Source organism: Mytilus galloprovincialis, chromosome 9 (assembly GCF_965363235.1).
Source record: "Mytilus galloprovincialis chromosome 9, xbMytGall1.hap1.1, whole genome shotgun sequence".
NCBI lineage: Eukaryota > Metazoa > Mollusca > Bivalvia > Mytilida > Mytilidae > Mytilus > Mytilus galloprovincialis.
The window spans coordinates 59,640,906-59,657,989 of record NC_134846.1 but is presented as its reverse complement, the minus strand read 5'-3'; the positions used below and the strand labels follow the sequence as shown (position 1 = coordinate 59,657,989).

The window sequence follows — 17,084 nt, the reverse complement described above, 5'->3', positions numbered from 1 at the left end:
TGATTTTCAAACTCCCTAAAGAATTTTTTCAAAAATTGTAAAACACTAGGCAATATCAATATGTGTATGAGAAATATAACAATCAGGCTGCTAGAAGATTTTCGGTTGTTTTTAAATGTACTCAAACCATGGCTGTCGATCAAAGCTATGATCTACCTGGAACTTACAGCGAGGTAAATACCTGAATCAAACACAATCATATTTTCCCGGTATCAAACTTTATAAATTTACCTTTATAGCTACCTTGACATCATTCTGTATGCATCGGATTTTTACCTAAATAAAAATGTTAAAGTGGGAAATTTGAATTTATAAACAAGTACAATACTACTGTAAGTTTTGTGTATTACTAGTATTAATTCTGAACGTTACTTATGAATAGAATAAGACTAGTTCGTCGAATCATGTTTGAACAAGGACCACAGCCTCTAAACTTTTTTCTACCCTTCACACCTACACATTTTCTCACGGTACTTTTCTATCAAGTTCTCCGCCAATGCTTGATGAGAATGAGAATATCTTGAGGAGAGTATATCAGAAATATTTGAATTTTTTAATGTCTTGTTTTTAATGAGTTGTTAAAAGATTTGCTTACCGTTTAGTAGTTTGTAAATAGACATTCCTGTCGTCCAGTGCACAGTTGCTTGAGGCAGGGACCCCCTTTTTCTTGCCCTTCTTTCTTTCTTGTTTGATATATAAAACCAATTCAGAGAGCTTATAAAATGTTTTCTAAGTTGTTCAGATAATTTATGTCTTATCTTATCTTATGGTGTTCCATTTTTCCAAGTAAATCATCTTTATAATTTTAACTTCTTACACTGAATTTTTCGAGTAACGTGTAGGGTATTTTTTTTTTTTTTTTGGCTCTTATTCTCATATACATTGATATACGACAAAAAAATGTACGATATTATTATATCCTTTAATTATGTCATGCTGTACATCTATTGAATCTCCTCTTTGATGGGTTTCAATGTTTTTGGTTTTGGCATACTTTTTTGGTTTTTAATCCTTCAGTAAATTGTATTCTGGCCCTTAGTATTAATCCATTGGAGATAAGTCTCGTGAGCTTACCCTTTTCCCCCCTATATTATAAGTATGTGTGTCGTTACCCTGCTTCCTTGTAATTCTTAAACGACTGGACCAGCAGTTCGCATGGAACTAACCGTTGATGTTTTCGCCTTTGCCAAATGAAAGAAGCACTTGATAAACAATAAAACTTTCCTTAAAACAAAATGTTCATCGATAAAATGCATTTTCTATAGCTTCGATTGCCAATACATTCTCTATTTCTTTTGCAATTATGTCTTGCTTCATTTGATAAAGTTTTCTGTAAGATTATAAAAGACAGACACTTTTGTGTTTCAATTTTTCAAATTCTCTTAAACTAAATACAAAGTTACAGAGAATGGTACACATATATGTATACATAAATAGAATAAATACATGCATGTGTGAAATATTACATGTAAGTTACATAGTTTAACTAGGAGGACATACTTTCACAATAATAATTTTAATGAATTTACACAGTTTTTCTAATTGTACAGTATTTGTAGAGTTGAATAAAACACAGAATTTGTATGTGTTTGGAATTTTCCAAAAATAGTTAGATAACAATTTTGTTCTATCTGTTTTAAGTGCTTCGCACGTCATAATGTAGTGGTATTCGTCACCAATGTCAGTCGAGTCACAAAGATGGCATACTCTTCTTACTTTCAAGGATAATTCCATAATTTCATAAACACGAATTAGTACTGTTATTCAACGCTTGACATTGCTGTGAAAAAGTTGATTTGCATTTCTCAGCATACAAAATTTTGATTAGGGATCATTAGGGCAAATTCTCCTTCAAGGCTTTTTAAATCTGAAATATACAGTATGGAGGTTTCTCGTACGGTTACCTATAATTGCTTACATCCACTTCATTTCAACTTCGCTGGATAGTTTTTTCATTGGCAGTCATACTACATTTCGTTATCTTATATAATGTATGAAAGAAATACCCATTCAGCTTCATCTTCGACATGTCCGACAGGTAAAACAAGTTTTTGAGTGAATATTTCTTTTCTCATTTTTTTTTTAAACTGTCAAAATTTGCAAACTGTTCAAGCCATTAAAACGTTTAATAATTTGGTTAGATGTTAAAGTCTACAAGAATACAAATGATATTAGATCCTCAAATAGACTCATAAAGATGTGATACTGTGATTGATTGATTGATTGAGTTTTTTCAAATTGAAATAAATGTAGGTGAGATAACTACTAATTCATTATTCAGTTTTATTTTATGGTTTTTTTTTATTCACTACACGCATGACACGTACACTGACATATGGTTCAATATGTTTAAAGACATACCCGTTCTCTTAGCAAAGTGTGTTATGCTCTGATCTCAATGGTTTATATTTGTGGGCATGACAAATACTCCAGAACCATGAGAACTATTGAAAACAATATCTCAAACAGGAGTGGGTGAACCTGATTAAGGAAGGAAATTTATACTGACTGAAAAAGAGGGTATGTATACGTAGTGACCTACGAACCTTTGGACTTTAAGCAAACAACAATCAATCATTCAATCAACAGAACTCTCAAAGAGTTACAGATGTGCTTCAATGTGCAAGAGGATGATAATTTCCAAACTATTTGGATGGAGAGACGTTCGAAATGACATTAACTTTCTAATCACTTTTAATATAATCATGTCAACCCAGTTTTCGTTTATCTTAGGGTCTGTTTACAACAATGACTAAAAGGAGAGGGAAAGAACAGAAAGTGCCAGAAGAACCTGAAGAAAGGTATTAATTTGCGATTTGTAACCTCTATTTCATGCATACACAAAGAAAAGTGTTATTTGTAATTTTGCAATTTTGTTATACTTGTATTTTCCATATAAACTCGATAATACCTAAACAGGATCAGGGGCGAAGCTTACGTTGAGGCAACCGAGGCAACTAACCGAGGCAGTTAACCGAGGCAACTGCCTCGGTAAAAAAAAAAAATTTCCTTCACTGTATTTTCTTTTAAATGATTATTGCAGCAAACTGGCTATGTCTTGTTGGCGCGGTTATTGATTCATACCCTTTACGAATTATTCAAGACTTATGGGAACATTTGAATTAATTTTCCCTCCTCTACTCGGAAAAACCCTTTACGGTAGTTTTCTGTTATTCAAGTTTGTCAGAGATAAAGGAAATCGACAACAGATTTATTTTGTCCCCATTGCAAGCGAAATTCAAAACAGTGAGTAGAATAGATGAGGATCCAACTCACGAGTCGCCCGATCAAATCACTTTACCATTGAATTAGGTAAATTATTTAATTTTGTGTCAGAATAATTTCTAGTATATGAGGGGCCTGAGTGAGGTTTTAAGAAAACAGAAAAATCGGCCCTGAAATTAATTTAAATTTAAAAGAATATGGATTTAAAATGGTGCTAAGTTATAAAATAAAGGAAAATCAAATTATGGGCGACAATGATTAAAAAATAAATATTTGATAATCCCATTCTAAGCATTCAAACCCTCATTTATAACCGTTGACATGTTCCCCTACGACTATGTTCATTGACTCTGGTACCAAACAAAACAAAATATGCATCTATATATCATAGTACACAGAAAATAATTTATATGTTGTGGTTCTCAAGTTTTGTTCTCGCTATTTTAAGTTCATAGTACGTTTTCACAAGCAGGGAATTTAAAATATTTAAAGGAATTACTAATTCCAGAGAAACATGTCTGTTAGTTAATACATAATGTCAGTTTATATATAAAAAAAAATCAACCAAATACTGTTCATTTATAATGAAGACTTCAGAATCAAGTAAATGTTACTTTATAGTTATTCACCGGTTGTCCTGTTCATCGTGAATGATAAAAAAGTTTAAAATCATTCAATATATAATTTCAAGACCTTCGAAGGAATACACCACTAAAACAAGTGCCGTGCTACACTTTACATGAAGCATATGTTTTTCTCCTAGTTTATCCTGAAATTCGTTTGTTCAATCGAGCTGTCATTTTGTGGTGATTATCTATAATTCGTTGATTCGTGACCTACGACCAAATAAATGGTCATCACAAAACTTATTACTTAATAAACCTTAATATTTGCGTTTGTTTTTTCTGTATTGAACATTTTGTACAGATTTCTTCTATCCACCGAGCAAGGTCATGATTTCTTGTGATATGACGTTAACTCATGCATGTCACAGTGAGTTACAGCCAACTATATTAGAGTGTACTACGGCTTGGAAATATATTGGGAGCCATTTGGCATTTGCGCTGGCTTTCTGCTGGGAACAGTACGTCAATATATATGTTCCTGCTTTCTGTAACTGCTAGCAAGTCAGGAAACTGACTTTTCATTGGTTGTCTAATGTGATAACTTCACGTATTTTGTTATTTTTATAGCTTTGAGTATAGATAGTAAGGCATATAATTAACATTATTATGATGAAATAACATTAAACAGCAACAATTTTTAACGATTTTTTCTTGTTCAAATTGTAAAAACCTCTATAGCTTAAAGGGGGCTGCGCTCCCTGACCCCCTGCCTCGGTATAAACAGAAGGCAAGCAACGCCACTGCAGGATAGTGCGATTTTCAATGGTTGGTTGTTGCTAAAAGATAGAATATACCAAGGATGCAATTTAAAGCATAATCAATTAAAAAAAAAAGACATAACGTCAAAGTACGAAAACGAAGAAGGACAGACGACAATATTTTAACACTACACAGAAAACCACATGCAGATTGAGCAATACGAACCCAACCAAAAACCGGGGTTGAACTCATGCACTCCTGGTGGACAAGCAGTTTCTGCTCCACATGTGACATCCATCGTGTTACTCATTCATCAGTAACACCTGGTGATAAAATGTTAGGAGAAGAAAATCTATAATCTATCCTCCTTATCCAATTCGTGAAAGTTAAATGCACATGTTGAATAGTGTGTGCAGTGTATTATTGGTGTGTGTGGTCATTTTATTGAGAACCATTATAAAATCAATACAGTGCAATAAATAAGAAGAAAAACGGACCACTTTAGGATTGTAAATAGCATACATTTTCGTATGATAAACGTTCAAGGAACATGTACATAAAGCCTACATGGCGTCCTGGCTCAAACAAGCTATTTAAATGTGTACTGAAAATCGACAACAAAACTCTAACCAGTCGGACTTCCTTCGCAAGCTTATGCAGTGTTCACTGAATAACTACTCGTGTTGTTAAAAAAAGTCATTTACATTGTTCATACAAATCATTTCAAATCAATGTTGAAATCAAAACTTCAGATGAATATAATGTGTATTATTTACATATTTCTACAGTCGATTCAAGTGTTCTTCAAGGTTTATATTATTCGAAAATTATGCACATAGATATTACAAATAAATTTCATGCTGAATCAGATACATTTTTTATTTCAATATTCACAGAAAGAGAAAAAAAATTGGATAGTAAAAAAAACAATAAGTTAGACATGACTGGACCCAGTGGATCGATTCTACTCGTACATTGCAATTAGCATTATTTTATGTGCAACTTTAGAAGAGCACCCTTTTCTTTTTTCTATAGATACTTCCTTAATCCCGAGTCCGTCAGCTCTCACTTATTCTGTTCCATATGTCAGGACGTTTTCAATCAGCCATACAGAGCTCCATGTGGTCATAGTTTCTGCAAAGCGGTAAGTGATGGAAATACACATTCAATAGTTAAAGTAAAACTTTTTATGACCACTCATGGTTTTAGAAAAGTCTATATCGTTCACCTGGTTGCATGCACAATCACCAAAAAGCAACTATTCATTGAAATATTTTTTAAATCAAAGGACGAGGTTGGGTAACCTCGGGGAACTATTTTTCTTTTATATTTGTTTTCTACTATTTTGTTTTTACTTATTTTGCTACTTGTTAATTTTTATTTACCATTTGCTGTTTTCAGTGCATAACGTCATGGTTACGGAACAGCAAGACTTGTCCAGAGGACAGGTAAGACCGTATAATTATGCAGCCGTAGTACTGTAAAATGGCTTCAAGAATTCATTTTTTTTAACTGTCTGTTTTGTTTTTGCACTGTATTTTTATATAATCATTAAAAAACACGAAATTTTTGTAATGTTTACATTCTGATTAATTGTTGTTTACTGTTTGTCGAATGAGGACGTTTTGAATAAATGCAGCTGAAATAACAGAAGTATTGCCGTAAAAGTTTTTTCTGTTTTTTTTTTTCTGTTTTAGAAAGAGCTTACAATTACACCAAATGCACCATGACTTTATCGTTGAAAATATTATAGGAGATCAAATGGTGAGTAAAAAATCATATTTTGTTTTGCCATATTGTATCATGCACTGTCATTTTTGTTTATATATACATGAATAAAGGCAGGTGTTGAAGACACAACATTGAGACAGGACCCAGCTACGTCATCGTTTTAGACATCGCATACATCCTGCAATCATGGGCAATTTCCTTGCCCTTTATCGTTTAAATATAACTAGATATTTAACCGTTAGTTTTCCTGTTTGAATGGTTTTACACTTGTCATTTTTGGGGGCCTTTAATTATAGCTTACTGTTTGGTGTGAGCCAAGGCTCCGCGTTGAAGACCGTACTTATGACCTATAATGGTTTACTTTTACAAATTGTGACTTGAATGGAGAGTTGTCTCATAAGCACTCATACCACATCTACTTATATCTACGTGATATAATTGATGAGCCCAGTTTCTATCAGACCACTAAGACCTATAGGTGTTTTCGTGTGATGTAATGAAGTCACTTATTTGTACTCGAACGAACCAGAAAAATAGAAAACCAGTGATAAGTTTGTTGCTATGTTTATAAGGAGGTATAAGGGAACACCATTGATCGCTTATTCATCATGATATTTGGTACATCTGAAAACGCTAGCTAATTTCTTATTGCAGGTTGCATGTCCATTTAGAAAATCGGGCTGTGATTTCATTGGACAGTTGCAAATGTTAAAATCCCATAAGAAATCTTGTGAATTTAATCCAAATAACCTACCTGATTTTCTGAAAATGAAAGAAAAAGAAAATACGCCAGGTGAGTCTTATTTTGAACTTAAAGTACTTTTTTTTGTTAGTCGTAATGCTATTAAAGTGATTTGAAAACTATGAGATGTTCAAATAAAATTGTTTCAAGTCAAAACTGAGTTAAATACTCAAAATGTTAAAGTCACATGTGGCAAACTGTTACACCTATCATGTTGATTTCAAAACCTAACAAACTAAGGAACATTTCAAACTGAATTGTACAAGAAAATTAGCTAGTCTTGTAAGCATTTTGTGAAATTGATAACGGTTTACTTAATCAACAGAATTTATGTTTTATAATGTGTTTCTATAGACGTTCAACTATAACAATTATAGATATAAAAGATATATTCTAACAATTAACATTTACAAAATAAATTGCATTGTATCTTTTTCAGATTCAAATGTTGCAGATGATGAAGTCCTGTCTTCTCCAGCAAAACCGTCCTTAATGATGAGACTGTTTCGTTCCGGTGACAGTCAAAAATCTTTGTTGAAAACTATGTTTGAAGAAAAGGAAAATACACCTTCAACTTGATATAAAACTTCGTATTTTGCTATTTATTTTTCTAATGTTTATGAAATAATATACTTATTTGCCATTTATTTTCTTATAGCCCTTTATTTAACCCAATAATTTTGTCTCCATGTAACTGAAGTATCAGAATGCGAGACATAGATTTCTGTGTTTGTTTTTCTCATTGTTTTACGGTTGACTATAATTGCTGACAGATCTTCTTCATTTGACTTGACTTTGGGCCGTGGATAGTTGTCTCTTTGGTAATCATAACTCATATAAAAAAAACCTTGTCGTCTTGTACAAAGAATGGTTCATTGTTTTGTACATTAATCAGACCGTCAGTTTCCTCGTTGGATTCTTTTTCATTTGTCATTTTGGGTCTTTTTAAAGCTCGAAACTAGTATGAGGTATGGGTTTTGCTCATTGTTGAAGGTCGTATGGTAACCCAGGGTTGCTTATTTTTACGCCAATTTTTCTCTATTATAGGGCGTATTTGTCTCAATGGCAATCATACCACATCTTCTTACTTTTATATTCATACACATGTAAGATAGACGTTTTACTTCCTGATTACTTACATCCAAAAACCATGATCGCAAAAGTTAGCTGATACGGGGATTTGATGAACAAAAAAAATGGAATGATTTCTGATTTTTTAAAGAATAATATTACTAGTATATTATATAGAGCAAACTATTTATCAACTCCCATTTAAAGTGAAAATAATAGAATAAAACTAACAAACAAACAAACGTGATAACAGAAAGAGACGACATTGGTAAAAAAATATATACATTGATCTGAATGCATTAAACGTGCAATCAAACTCTGAAGCTATGGATTCCGCTATTATCTCTTTACGAATAAGTTTGCCAATCTCATTTGTTATAAAAATGTAAAAAAAAAAATACTTTACTCCGAAGAAAAATCAAAACGGAAAGTACCTAATCGAATGGCAATATCAAAAGTTCAAACACATCAAACGAATGGACAATAACTGTCATATTCCTGACTTGGTACAGGCATATGTAGAAAATGGTAGTTTAATAAAACTGAATAAGGAAATGACAACCCGACCAAAGAGCAGAACACAGCTGAAGACCACCAAAGGATTTTCAACACATCAAGAAAATCCCACACCCGGAGGCGTACCCCAGCCGGCTTAAGGCTTGTTTTATAGCTAGCTAAACCTCTCACAAGCTCAAACATGCTCTTCTGCTCTACAATTTTAAGAACAACAGTTTACGAGTCAGAATTAAATAACTCATAACATTTGTCAGTATTATGGTTGGTAATAAGATTACAAGGTTATAAAGATTTCCTTTCATTATTTAAAAAAGTACAATTAAATAAATAATGATATTCATCCCCTAGTTGGTTTTTGTTACATATGTCACAAATTCTGTCGTCACGTTCTATACCCCAAAAGCGACCCCTTTCAATAGGGAGACGATGATTTAGACATCTAAAATGCATAAGGCTTTTTTCAAATCATCTGGTAAATTAAGTAAATAATATTCTAAACCATGATTATATTTAAAAATTCTGTAGTTAAGACATTTTGGTGAGTTAAAAATAGTTGTACCCCAATTCTACTTAAATTGATCACATAATCTCTGTTTAACAAGTTTTGATAAATTTATACAATTTGGTACATTTTGTGCAATCCAATATTCAGAAAAACCACAATCATTCAAGATATTTTCAATATATTTTATCCACTTAGAATGGAAAAAAATCTTTCTTATGCATATTAAACAACAATTTGTACAACATAGCAGATATCTTGTCTTGTTTATTACATATAAGCCTTTTCCAAATACCTATCATTCTGCTCTTTATAAATATGTCAGTAGGATATCTACCTAGTACTCCAAATAAAATACAATTGGGAGTAGATTTTTTATCACCAAGTATAATTTTGTAAAATTGTAAAAACAAAGATTCAACAGCAGCATTATTCTCATAACCCCACACTTCACAACCATAACTTGAGAAGAAATGGAGAAACCATAGTATCAAACATTTTAAGTTGGATATTAATAGGCAAACCTAAGGATCTACATTTTCTTAACATACTATACATCGTTTTTCTACCCTGATCCAACAATTTAATTCTATTTTTGGAAAACGATCCATTTGACATAAAAATTATACCTAAATACACAAAGTCATCTACAACATTTAAAATTTCACCATTTAAAGTAAATACAGGTTTGTCAATTATTTTACGTTTATTAAATATAACAACTTTTGTCTTTGAAGCATTAATTTCAAAATTCCATGTCTTACAATACAAGTACATTGCGTTAAGAGCAATTTGTAATTCTACTTTGGATTCAGCTAAAATAACTGTGTCATCAGCATATAACAACAAGTATAATCTTAAATAAACAGAAATTTCATCAGTATCAAGTACTAAGTGGGTTGCATCACATATCAGATAGACCATCATAAGCTTTGGAAATAAACTCTACCAGGCCATTTAAAAGTAGTGAAAAGAGTACAGGAGACGGATTTTCGCTTTGGCGAACACCAATATTACTTTGAAAATATTCAGATAACTTTGAACCTTGCCTAACACAGGATTTAGCATTTTCATTCATAGCATGTATAATAACAAGCATATTTCCATTAACACAGTTTTGAAACAATTTACGCCATAATGCTATTCTATTAAAAGAGTCAAATGCCTTACGGTAATCAACAAATGCACAATACAATGGTTTTTTACGATACAAATATAGCTCAACTAAGCATTGAAGATTAAAAATGTGATCATAAGTACCATGATTTTTCTAAAACCTGCCTGTTCTTCGCAGAGAACATTCATATTTTCTAAGTAACAATTTAATCTGTTATTCAATACAGCTGTAAAAAGTTTACCACAACAGCTCAGAATAGTAATACCCCTATAATTATCAGGGTCTGCCATGTCACCTTTACCTTTATAAATTGGACATATAATACCAACTGACCATAGGTCAGGAATTTTACCAGATTTAAAAACAATGTTAAACATTTTTACATGTATATCAATCATTTTCTGACATGAATTTTTCAAAAATTAGTCTAGAAAGTATAAAAACAAAACGGGACAAAAACAACTTCTCCAAATCTTCGATTTTGGCGGCGACTTATAAATAAGAATTAAACGTAACTTGCATAAAAAGTCGATTGAGCTTTTTTGTTACTGAATATGTCGATATCACCCATCACATCAGACAGTACTATTGTTCATTCGCACGTTGATAACAATATCAAAGTTTCACCATTTTATATCATGTCACAGAAACCTTTCGAGGTCTTACACCTTATAATTTTATCATAAAATTATTCGTAATTCCTTATTTGATGAAAATACCACGATCCGTAATACAGATAAGGTGTAACTGATAAGACAGAACAGTATTGTAGTAGCCCAATTTGTCAGTATTGTTGATACCCCAAGATGATTGTACTCATAGTAACTCTAGCTCTAGCAGTAGGATCACAAGCACAAATATGTTGTGTACCTGCTCAGTGGGAAGGCACGGAGGGAACGATTATAGCTGTTTCTCAAAATGATACAGCAGATCCGATGATAGTTACGGTAGGTCAAGACAATTAAGGATGAAAATATAGAACGACGAAGTCGTATTTATTGACCCCAAAAATTTCTGTCTAAGAACATCTTGAAGAATATCAAAACCTAATATAGATTTCAAATTTTGAACTATATTCGCAAGTTCCTGGACTGTAATATCGATTTAAGAATCTCTACCATGCACCAGAAGTATTTCAGACAATACACGTTTCATATTAAAGATGTCTTTAATTTTTCTAAGACCTCAGGATTTCCTACATTATCTTGAATCTTGGTAGGAGACATGAACATCGGTGTATTATGTCCATGCTTGTTTATCATATATCCTACAATGTAACATTTGCTTGAACCATTGAAGAGGTCTTGAACATCAATGTTTTATTTCCAAACTCCTAAAATTTGATAGATAGATATCTTAATTTTAACTTAACATTGTCAATGAATAAAATGCGACTTCTTAAAAGTGAACTGTGAAGGTTTTTTAAGAAACTAAAAATATTTTGTTGGTGTCTATTTTTGGAAGTTATATAATAGTGACGATTTTCGATATAATTATGAACCCAATTAATTGTTTTGTTTTTGTTTGCAGGGTTCTGTAAGTGTTGCGTATGATGCCACCAACAAACGCGTAGCTGCAATGTTGTACGTGAGTACAAGAGGTTATAACGGAAATGTTGGTGTCATTTTGAATTATGCACAGGCAAGTACATATTTGAGTTTGTTCAGCATTTCGTGTGTATTTTAGTCTAGACGTTATCTAATGAACCGTGGAGGTGACCTCCGACGGATGCCAACGGTCATATAACCAGAAATAAATATAGATAGGGACTACATGCTGAATTGGAAATTTCTAGGTCTGTTTGATTATATAGGTTTAAAAAGTACGTTAATCATCCCTTTCACCTATGCATGTATAAGAATAATTGTATTTTTTTTTATCGAATTAAGCCAACCAAATGGTCATCCTTGTTTCAATTTCAATATTGATATTTTTTCCTTTAAATAGCCAAAACATTCCTAATCGTCACCATCTAAGGAGTCAAATTATAGGTCACTCACATGAATACGGATTCAATTAGAATAACTTTATGGCTTGCAAGTTAATAATACATCAGCGATGTTTGGGGCTTATTGACTACTTATTATAAGAAATATTATTTCAAAATTACACCTTGATACAAAAAGAATCGTATTTCAAATTGCTGTCTTAATCATAGCTTATATCCCTCGAATTTTGAGGTTATGAAATATTTCTCTGAACCAAAGTCAAAATATTTGCATAGGCAAAAGATAAAAATGCATGAAAAGATTTGTTTGCCTAGGACTCATTAAATAATACTGTAGTATGAAACTAACATCTTTTTTTAAAGGAATTTTTCCATATTATATCACATCACATACCCCCAAAATTCTGAAGTGCAAACTTTTGTGACCTTTGAAAAATGTTCTTTATAAGTTTTACTATACAAGCTGACCAACAAACAAGCTAACATGTAATTGAGGTTGAAATGTGATGGTCTATCAGATCTTTAAACAAAATCTGCGCTATTTACAGGGCATTCAATACACAGTCAGTGGTAACAACTGCACTAGAACACCTCTTGGGGCATTTGTTCCTAACTGTATTCCAAGTAAGTATCCTATACAGTCTGTATTAGTAACTAAACTCTACAAATGTTACAGGCAATACATTGAATGTATTTTTATGCCCTATCTACAACAGTAGAGGGGCATTGTGTTTTCTGGTCTGTTCTCCGTTCGTTCGTCCGTTCGTCCGTCTGTGCGTCCTTCAGGTTAAAGTTTTTGGTCAGGTAGTACTTAGTACACTTGTTGCTTATGATATGATCTTTCTAATTTTGAAGCCAAATTAGACTTTTGACGCCAGTTTCACGGTCCACTGAACATAGAAAATGAAAGTGGGAGTTTCAGGTTAAAGTTTTTGGTCAAGGTAGTTTTTGATGAAATTGAAGTCCAATCAACTTGAAACTTAGTACATATGTTCTCTATAGTATAATCTTTCTAATTTTAATGCCAAATTAGATTATAAACCAATTTCACGGTCCATGGAACATGGAAAAGGATAGTGCGAGTGGGGCATCCGTGTACTTTGGACACATTCTTGTTTCTCTAGCATTATCAGAACTCATCCTCTCTGTAGGAGGTTGTAAACAATTGGAATTTAGGCATTGTATCTCATGTTTACTTGCATTCATATTAAAGATATATAATAAAATAATATGTCTCTTAGTTTTTCGTTTTGTTGGCTTACTGTACAATTGACATATAATATTATTAATTCGTATATTTTAACAAATTTGATTCGTTTAGGGATAGTCACATGTTAAACTATATTTTCGAAGGTAGAGAGAAAACGGCGGGTAGCAAAAAGCATATTGAGTATATTGACCGGCAAAAAGCATATTGCACGGTTATTTTTAGAATATCTAAAAACCGATATACTTTGTGACGTCATGTAATGAATTGCAGGATATTGTTTAACGTTTTGAAACAAATGATATCTGTGATCGATTATTTGACGAAAAAAAATCTTCAAATGCTTAAGATGTCCAAAAAAAGTAAATGAAATAACAACTAATATGTTGTTATTGTCAAGGAGACAATGTTATATCTATAAAATTCCAACTAACCTAAATGACGATTTTCATACAAACATGGTCGGAAATTAATAATATAACAAATATAGCCTTTGTATGAGGTCAATACAGGATATATCGACCCAAAGTATATATCGACCTCAGACTTCGTCCTCAATCAATATACTTCTTTCAGGTCAATATATCCTTGTATCGACCTCATGCAAAGGCTAGATTTGTATACTACAAACTCTCTTGATGGTTGAATTGGATGAACTACTCATGTTCTTAAACTTCAATTAAAATGATTGGTGATTATTCAAACCAAATATGAAGCTGATGGTTGCTTTCTTAATGTCAAGTAGTTTGATTGTTGGTTGCTTAACGTCCAATAGCAAATATGTCATGCAAGTTCAGGACAAGTGTCCAGTGGCAAATATTTTATACATATCACTAAGGACAAGGAATTTACATTTGATATATTGGTTGCCGCATGTGGAGCAGGATCTGCTTACCCTTCCGGAGCACCTGAGATCACCCCTAGTTTTTTGGTGGGGTTCGTGTTGTTTATTCTTTAGTTTTCTATGTTGTGTCGTGTGTGCTGTTGTTTGTTTGTCTTTTTCATTTTTAGCCATGGCGTTGTCAGTTTGTTTTAGATTTATGAGTTTGACTGTCCCTTTGGTATCTTTCGTCCCTCTTTTATGTATGTGCAACAGCTATAGTTGCAATTAATAGATAAAATTAAGATTATAAAGCTATGGATCATTTAATGTGGATGTATAATGTTAATGTACAGATTTAGTTGAAACTTAAATTAAAATAATATATGTAAAACATATATATTAATGCCCTTCTACCTTTTAACCTTTAGGTGATGCAAAATTGCAGCGATCAAGCTATATGGGACCTCCCAGTAACAAGATGATGATAAATTCATACACTTACATGAGAGGACCGTTGGAAGTTGGTGTAACAGTAACAGCTAATACATGTGTACCAGTGGGAGAGGTGGTCAATGGTCAAACTGCAAATGGTACAAATGGTTTTTTTTTAAATTTTTTACATGCATATGTTATCTTATTTAAAACTATTATCATAGTATCAAAACAATAATCATTGTAAAAATATAAGATGTGATGTCGTCAGTGAAACAGCTGCTCACTTAAGACCATATGAACAGGTAGGGGTTCATCTAAATTCACCCATATTGGAAAATATGATCATCTTTAAAACTTTTCAATGCAAAGCAACTTTTGAAAGGCAAATATTTAAAGCAGACATTTTTACATAACTTTTTAAATTATTGAAAACAAAACTAAAATTCAAGATAGATTTGATGCAAATAGCAAGAATCTTCCTTTCTGCCAATAATTTTTACCGTAACATACTGTATATTCATATTGTTTCATTTTAGAATTTGTCATACAGAGTGTAGGTTTCAGTAACATTACTCCAGGAATAAGCAAGGCTGATTCATTTACTCCACCCAGCAGCTGTTTGAACAGTCCTTTGGTGCAAGCTGTAAGTAGCTAGTATTAAACATTCAATTTGTAACCCAGGCCTATAGAGAGGGAAAGTGAGGCATTAAGTTATGGGTGAGGGAAAGTATGGCAGAAAGCTTTTCGGAATGAGGACTGTGGGAAGGGAAACTGGAGCATCAATCTTCACATGAGGGAACGTAAAAAGCCATTAAGCTTTAGAGAATGACTTGTATTTGAAAATTGATCAATAAAAAGTTATGATAAAAGTTTTACAACTTTAATATGGAATATTGTTTCAATATATATAATGGACAACTAACATTGCATTTGTGAAATTGATAACACTATCATCATTGGTCTGATTGAGACTGCATTTAAGTAGATAATCTTAGCTGATGTCATTTGTTAAAGCATTTGTTTTGTGTATATTGGTTGCTTCAATCTTTGTCATGAAATATTATTTCTGATTTTATATTTAATTTAAAAAAACAGTGTGACTTTATCTATAATTCAGCACTTTCATTTATGATTGATCACAATCGTAATAAATTTATTATGTTTCTTTTTTTCTTCAGAACTTGATTCCAATGCAAGGCAGACTTTTGAGAAGATACTTAGATTTATTGCCATAGACAGCTTTTATATGAAGATCATTGTGTACTTCAATAAATACAATAAAATACTTGTCATTTTAAAAACATATTGTAATTTATAAAATAAATATTTTTTTGTGCGACTTTTGAGAAATTCCCATTCATTTGTTCCTCTGAAATAGGAATAACAAGAATGTGTCCATAGTACACGGATGCCCCACTTACACTATCACTTTCTATGTTTATTGGACTGTAATATTCTGGTCAAAACTAAAATTTGAATTAAATTAGAAAGCTCATATCATAGTGAACATGTGTTTCAAGTTGATTGTTCCTCAACTTCAGCAAAAACTATCTTGACCAAAAACATTAACCCATCTTCGCTAGCCAAGGGATACGATCCACTCCTGCTCTCTCCACCCTTGTCAGATTAAGCCAACATTTGTGAAGACAATGTTGCACCACCTATCGGAAGATTAAAGTCACGCCCATTCCGAATATATTATTCTTGACCAATGGTAGCACTTGAACTCTTTAATTTGGAGGTAAAAACACGATAGCGTCTTAATTCTACACACTTGGTGCAGCCAGAAACGAAAATATACGTCAACATTCATGCATTTTTGCATGAAACATACACAGGAACTTCTATTACTTGATTAAAAACATTCAAGTTGTCACTAAATATAGTCTTATGTTCAGGGATGTAAAGACTTGTTGCACAATAAACTATGGCAATTGTTTACAAACACCTTCTACATTTTCACGTGATCATGTTATAGACGCTTTTTGATTGGATGCAGCGAGTTTCGACTGCAACCAATGAAAATCCTTATCCTGTGTCTCCGAAATTTCATCTCAATCCACCAACGGTGGAGAGAGCGGGAGTGGATCGTAACCCTTGGCTAGCGAAGATGACATTAACCTGAAGCAGGAAAGAAAAACAAACCGATGGACCAACAGAATAACAAAAAGACACACAGACCGAAAACATTATGCCCTTTAGTAGGGCATAAAAATCCTGAACATAGAAAGGTAACCCATCTTTATCAATGTAGATAAATTCAGGACAATGCTATGCAAGTTTGCATATAAAATAGGGAAGATGTGGTATGATTGCCAATGAGACAACTACAAAACATGTATCCACAAAAGACCAAATGACAAATAAATAAATAACTATACGTAATTGTAACAACAATGAGCAAAACCTGTACTGCATAGTAAGCTATACATGGCCTCCAAA

General features: G+C 32.5%; 2 protein-coding genes across 2 annotated transcripts; both read left to right on the top strand.

Moving 5' to 3' along the window:
- Positions 1-248: 248 nt before the first annotated feature.
- LOC143045459 (RING finger protein 151-like) lies at positions 249-7,670 on the top strand. The gene is made up of 7 exons (XM_076217976.1): positions 249-332; positions 2,734-2,801; positions 5,586-5,694; positions 5,952-5,998; positions 6,248-6,314; positions 6,936-7,074; positions 7,463-7,670. The coding sequence occupies exons 2-7, from the start codon at positions 2,749-2,751 to the stop codon at positions 7,600-7,602; spliced, it is 555 nt and encodes a 184-aa protein (XP_076074091.1). The 5' UTR covers positions 249-332; positions 2,734-2,748; the 3' UTR covers positions 7,603-7,670.
- Positions 7,671-10,983: 3,313 nt separating this feature from the next.
- On the top strand, positions 10,984-15,929 carry LOC143045466 (uncharacterized). Its single transcript, XM_076217989.1, has 6 exons — positions 10,984-11,176; positions 11,760-11,870; positions 12,726-12,801; positions 14,636-14,797; positions 15,179-15,285; positions 15,821-15,929. The coding sequence occupies exons 1-6, from the start codon at positions 11,036-11,038 to the stop codon at positions 15,875-15,877; spliced, it is 654 nt and encodes a 217-aa protein (XP_076074104.1). The 5' UTR covers positions 10,984-11,035; the 3' UTR covers positions 15,878-15,929.
- The last annotated feature ends 1,155 nt before the right edge of the window (positions 15,930-17,084 follow it).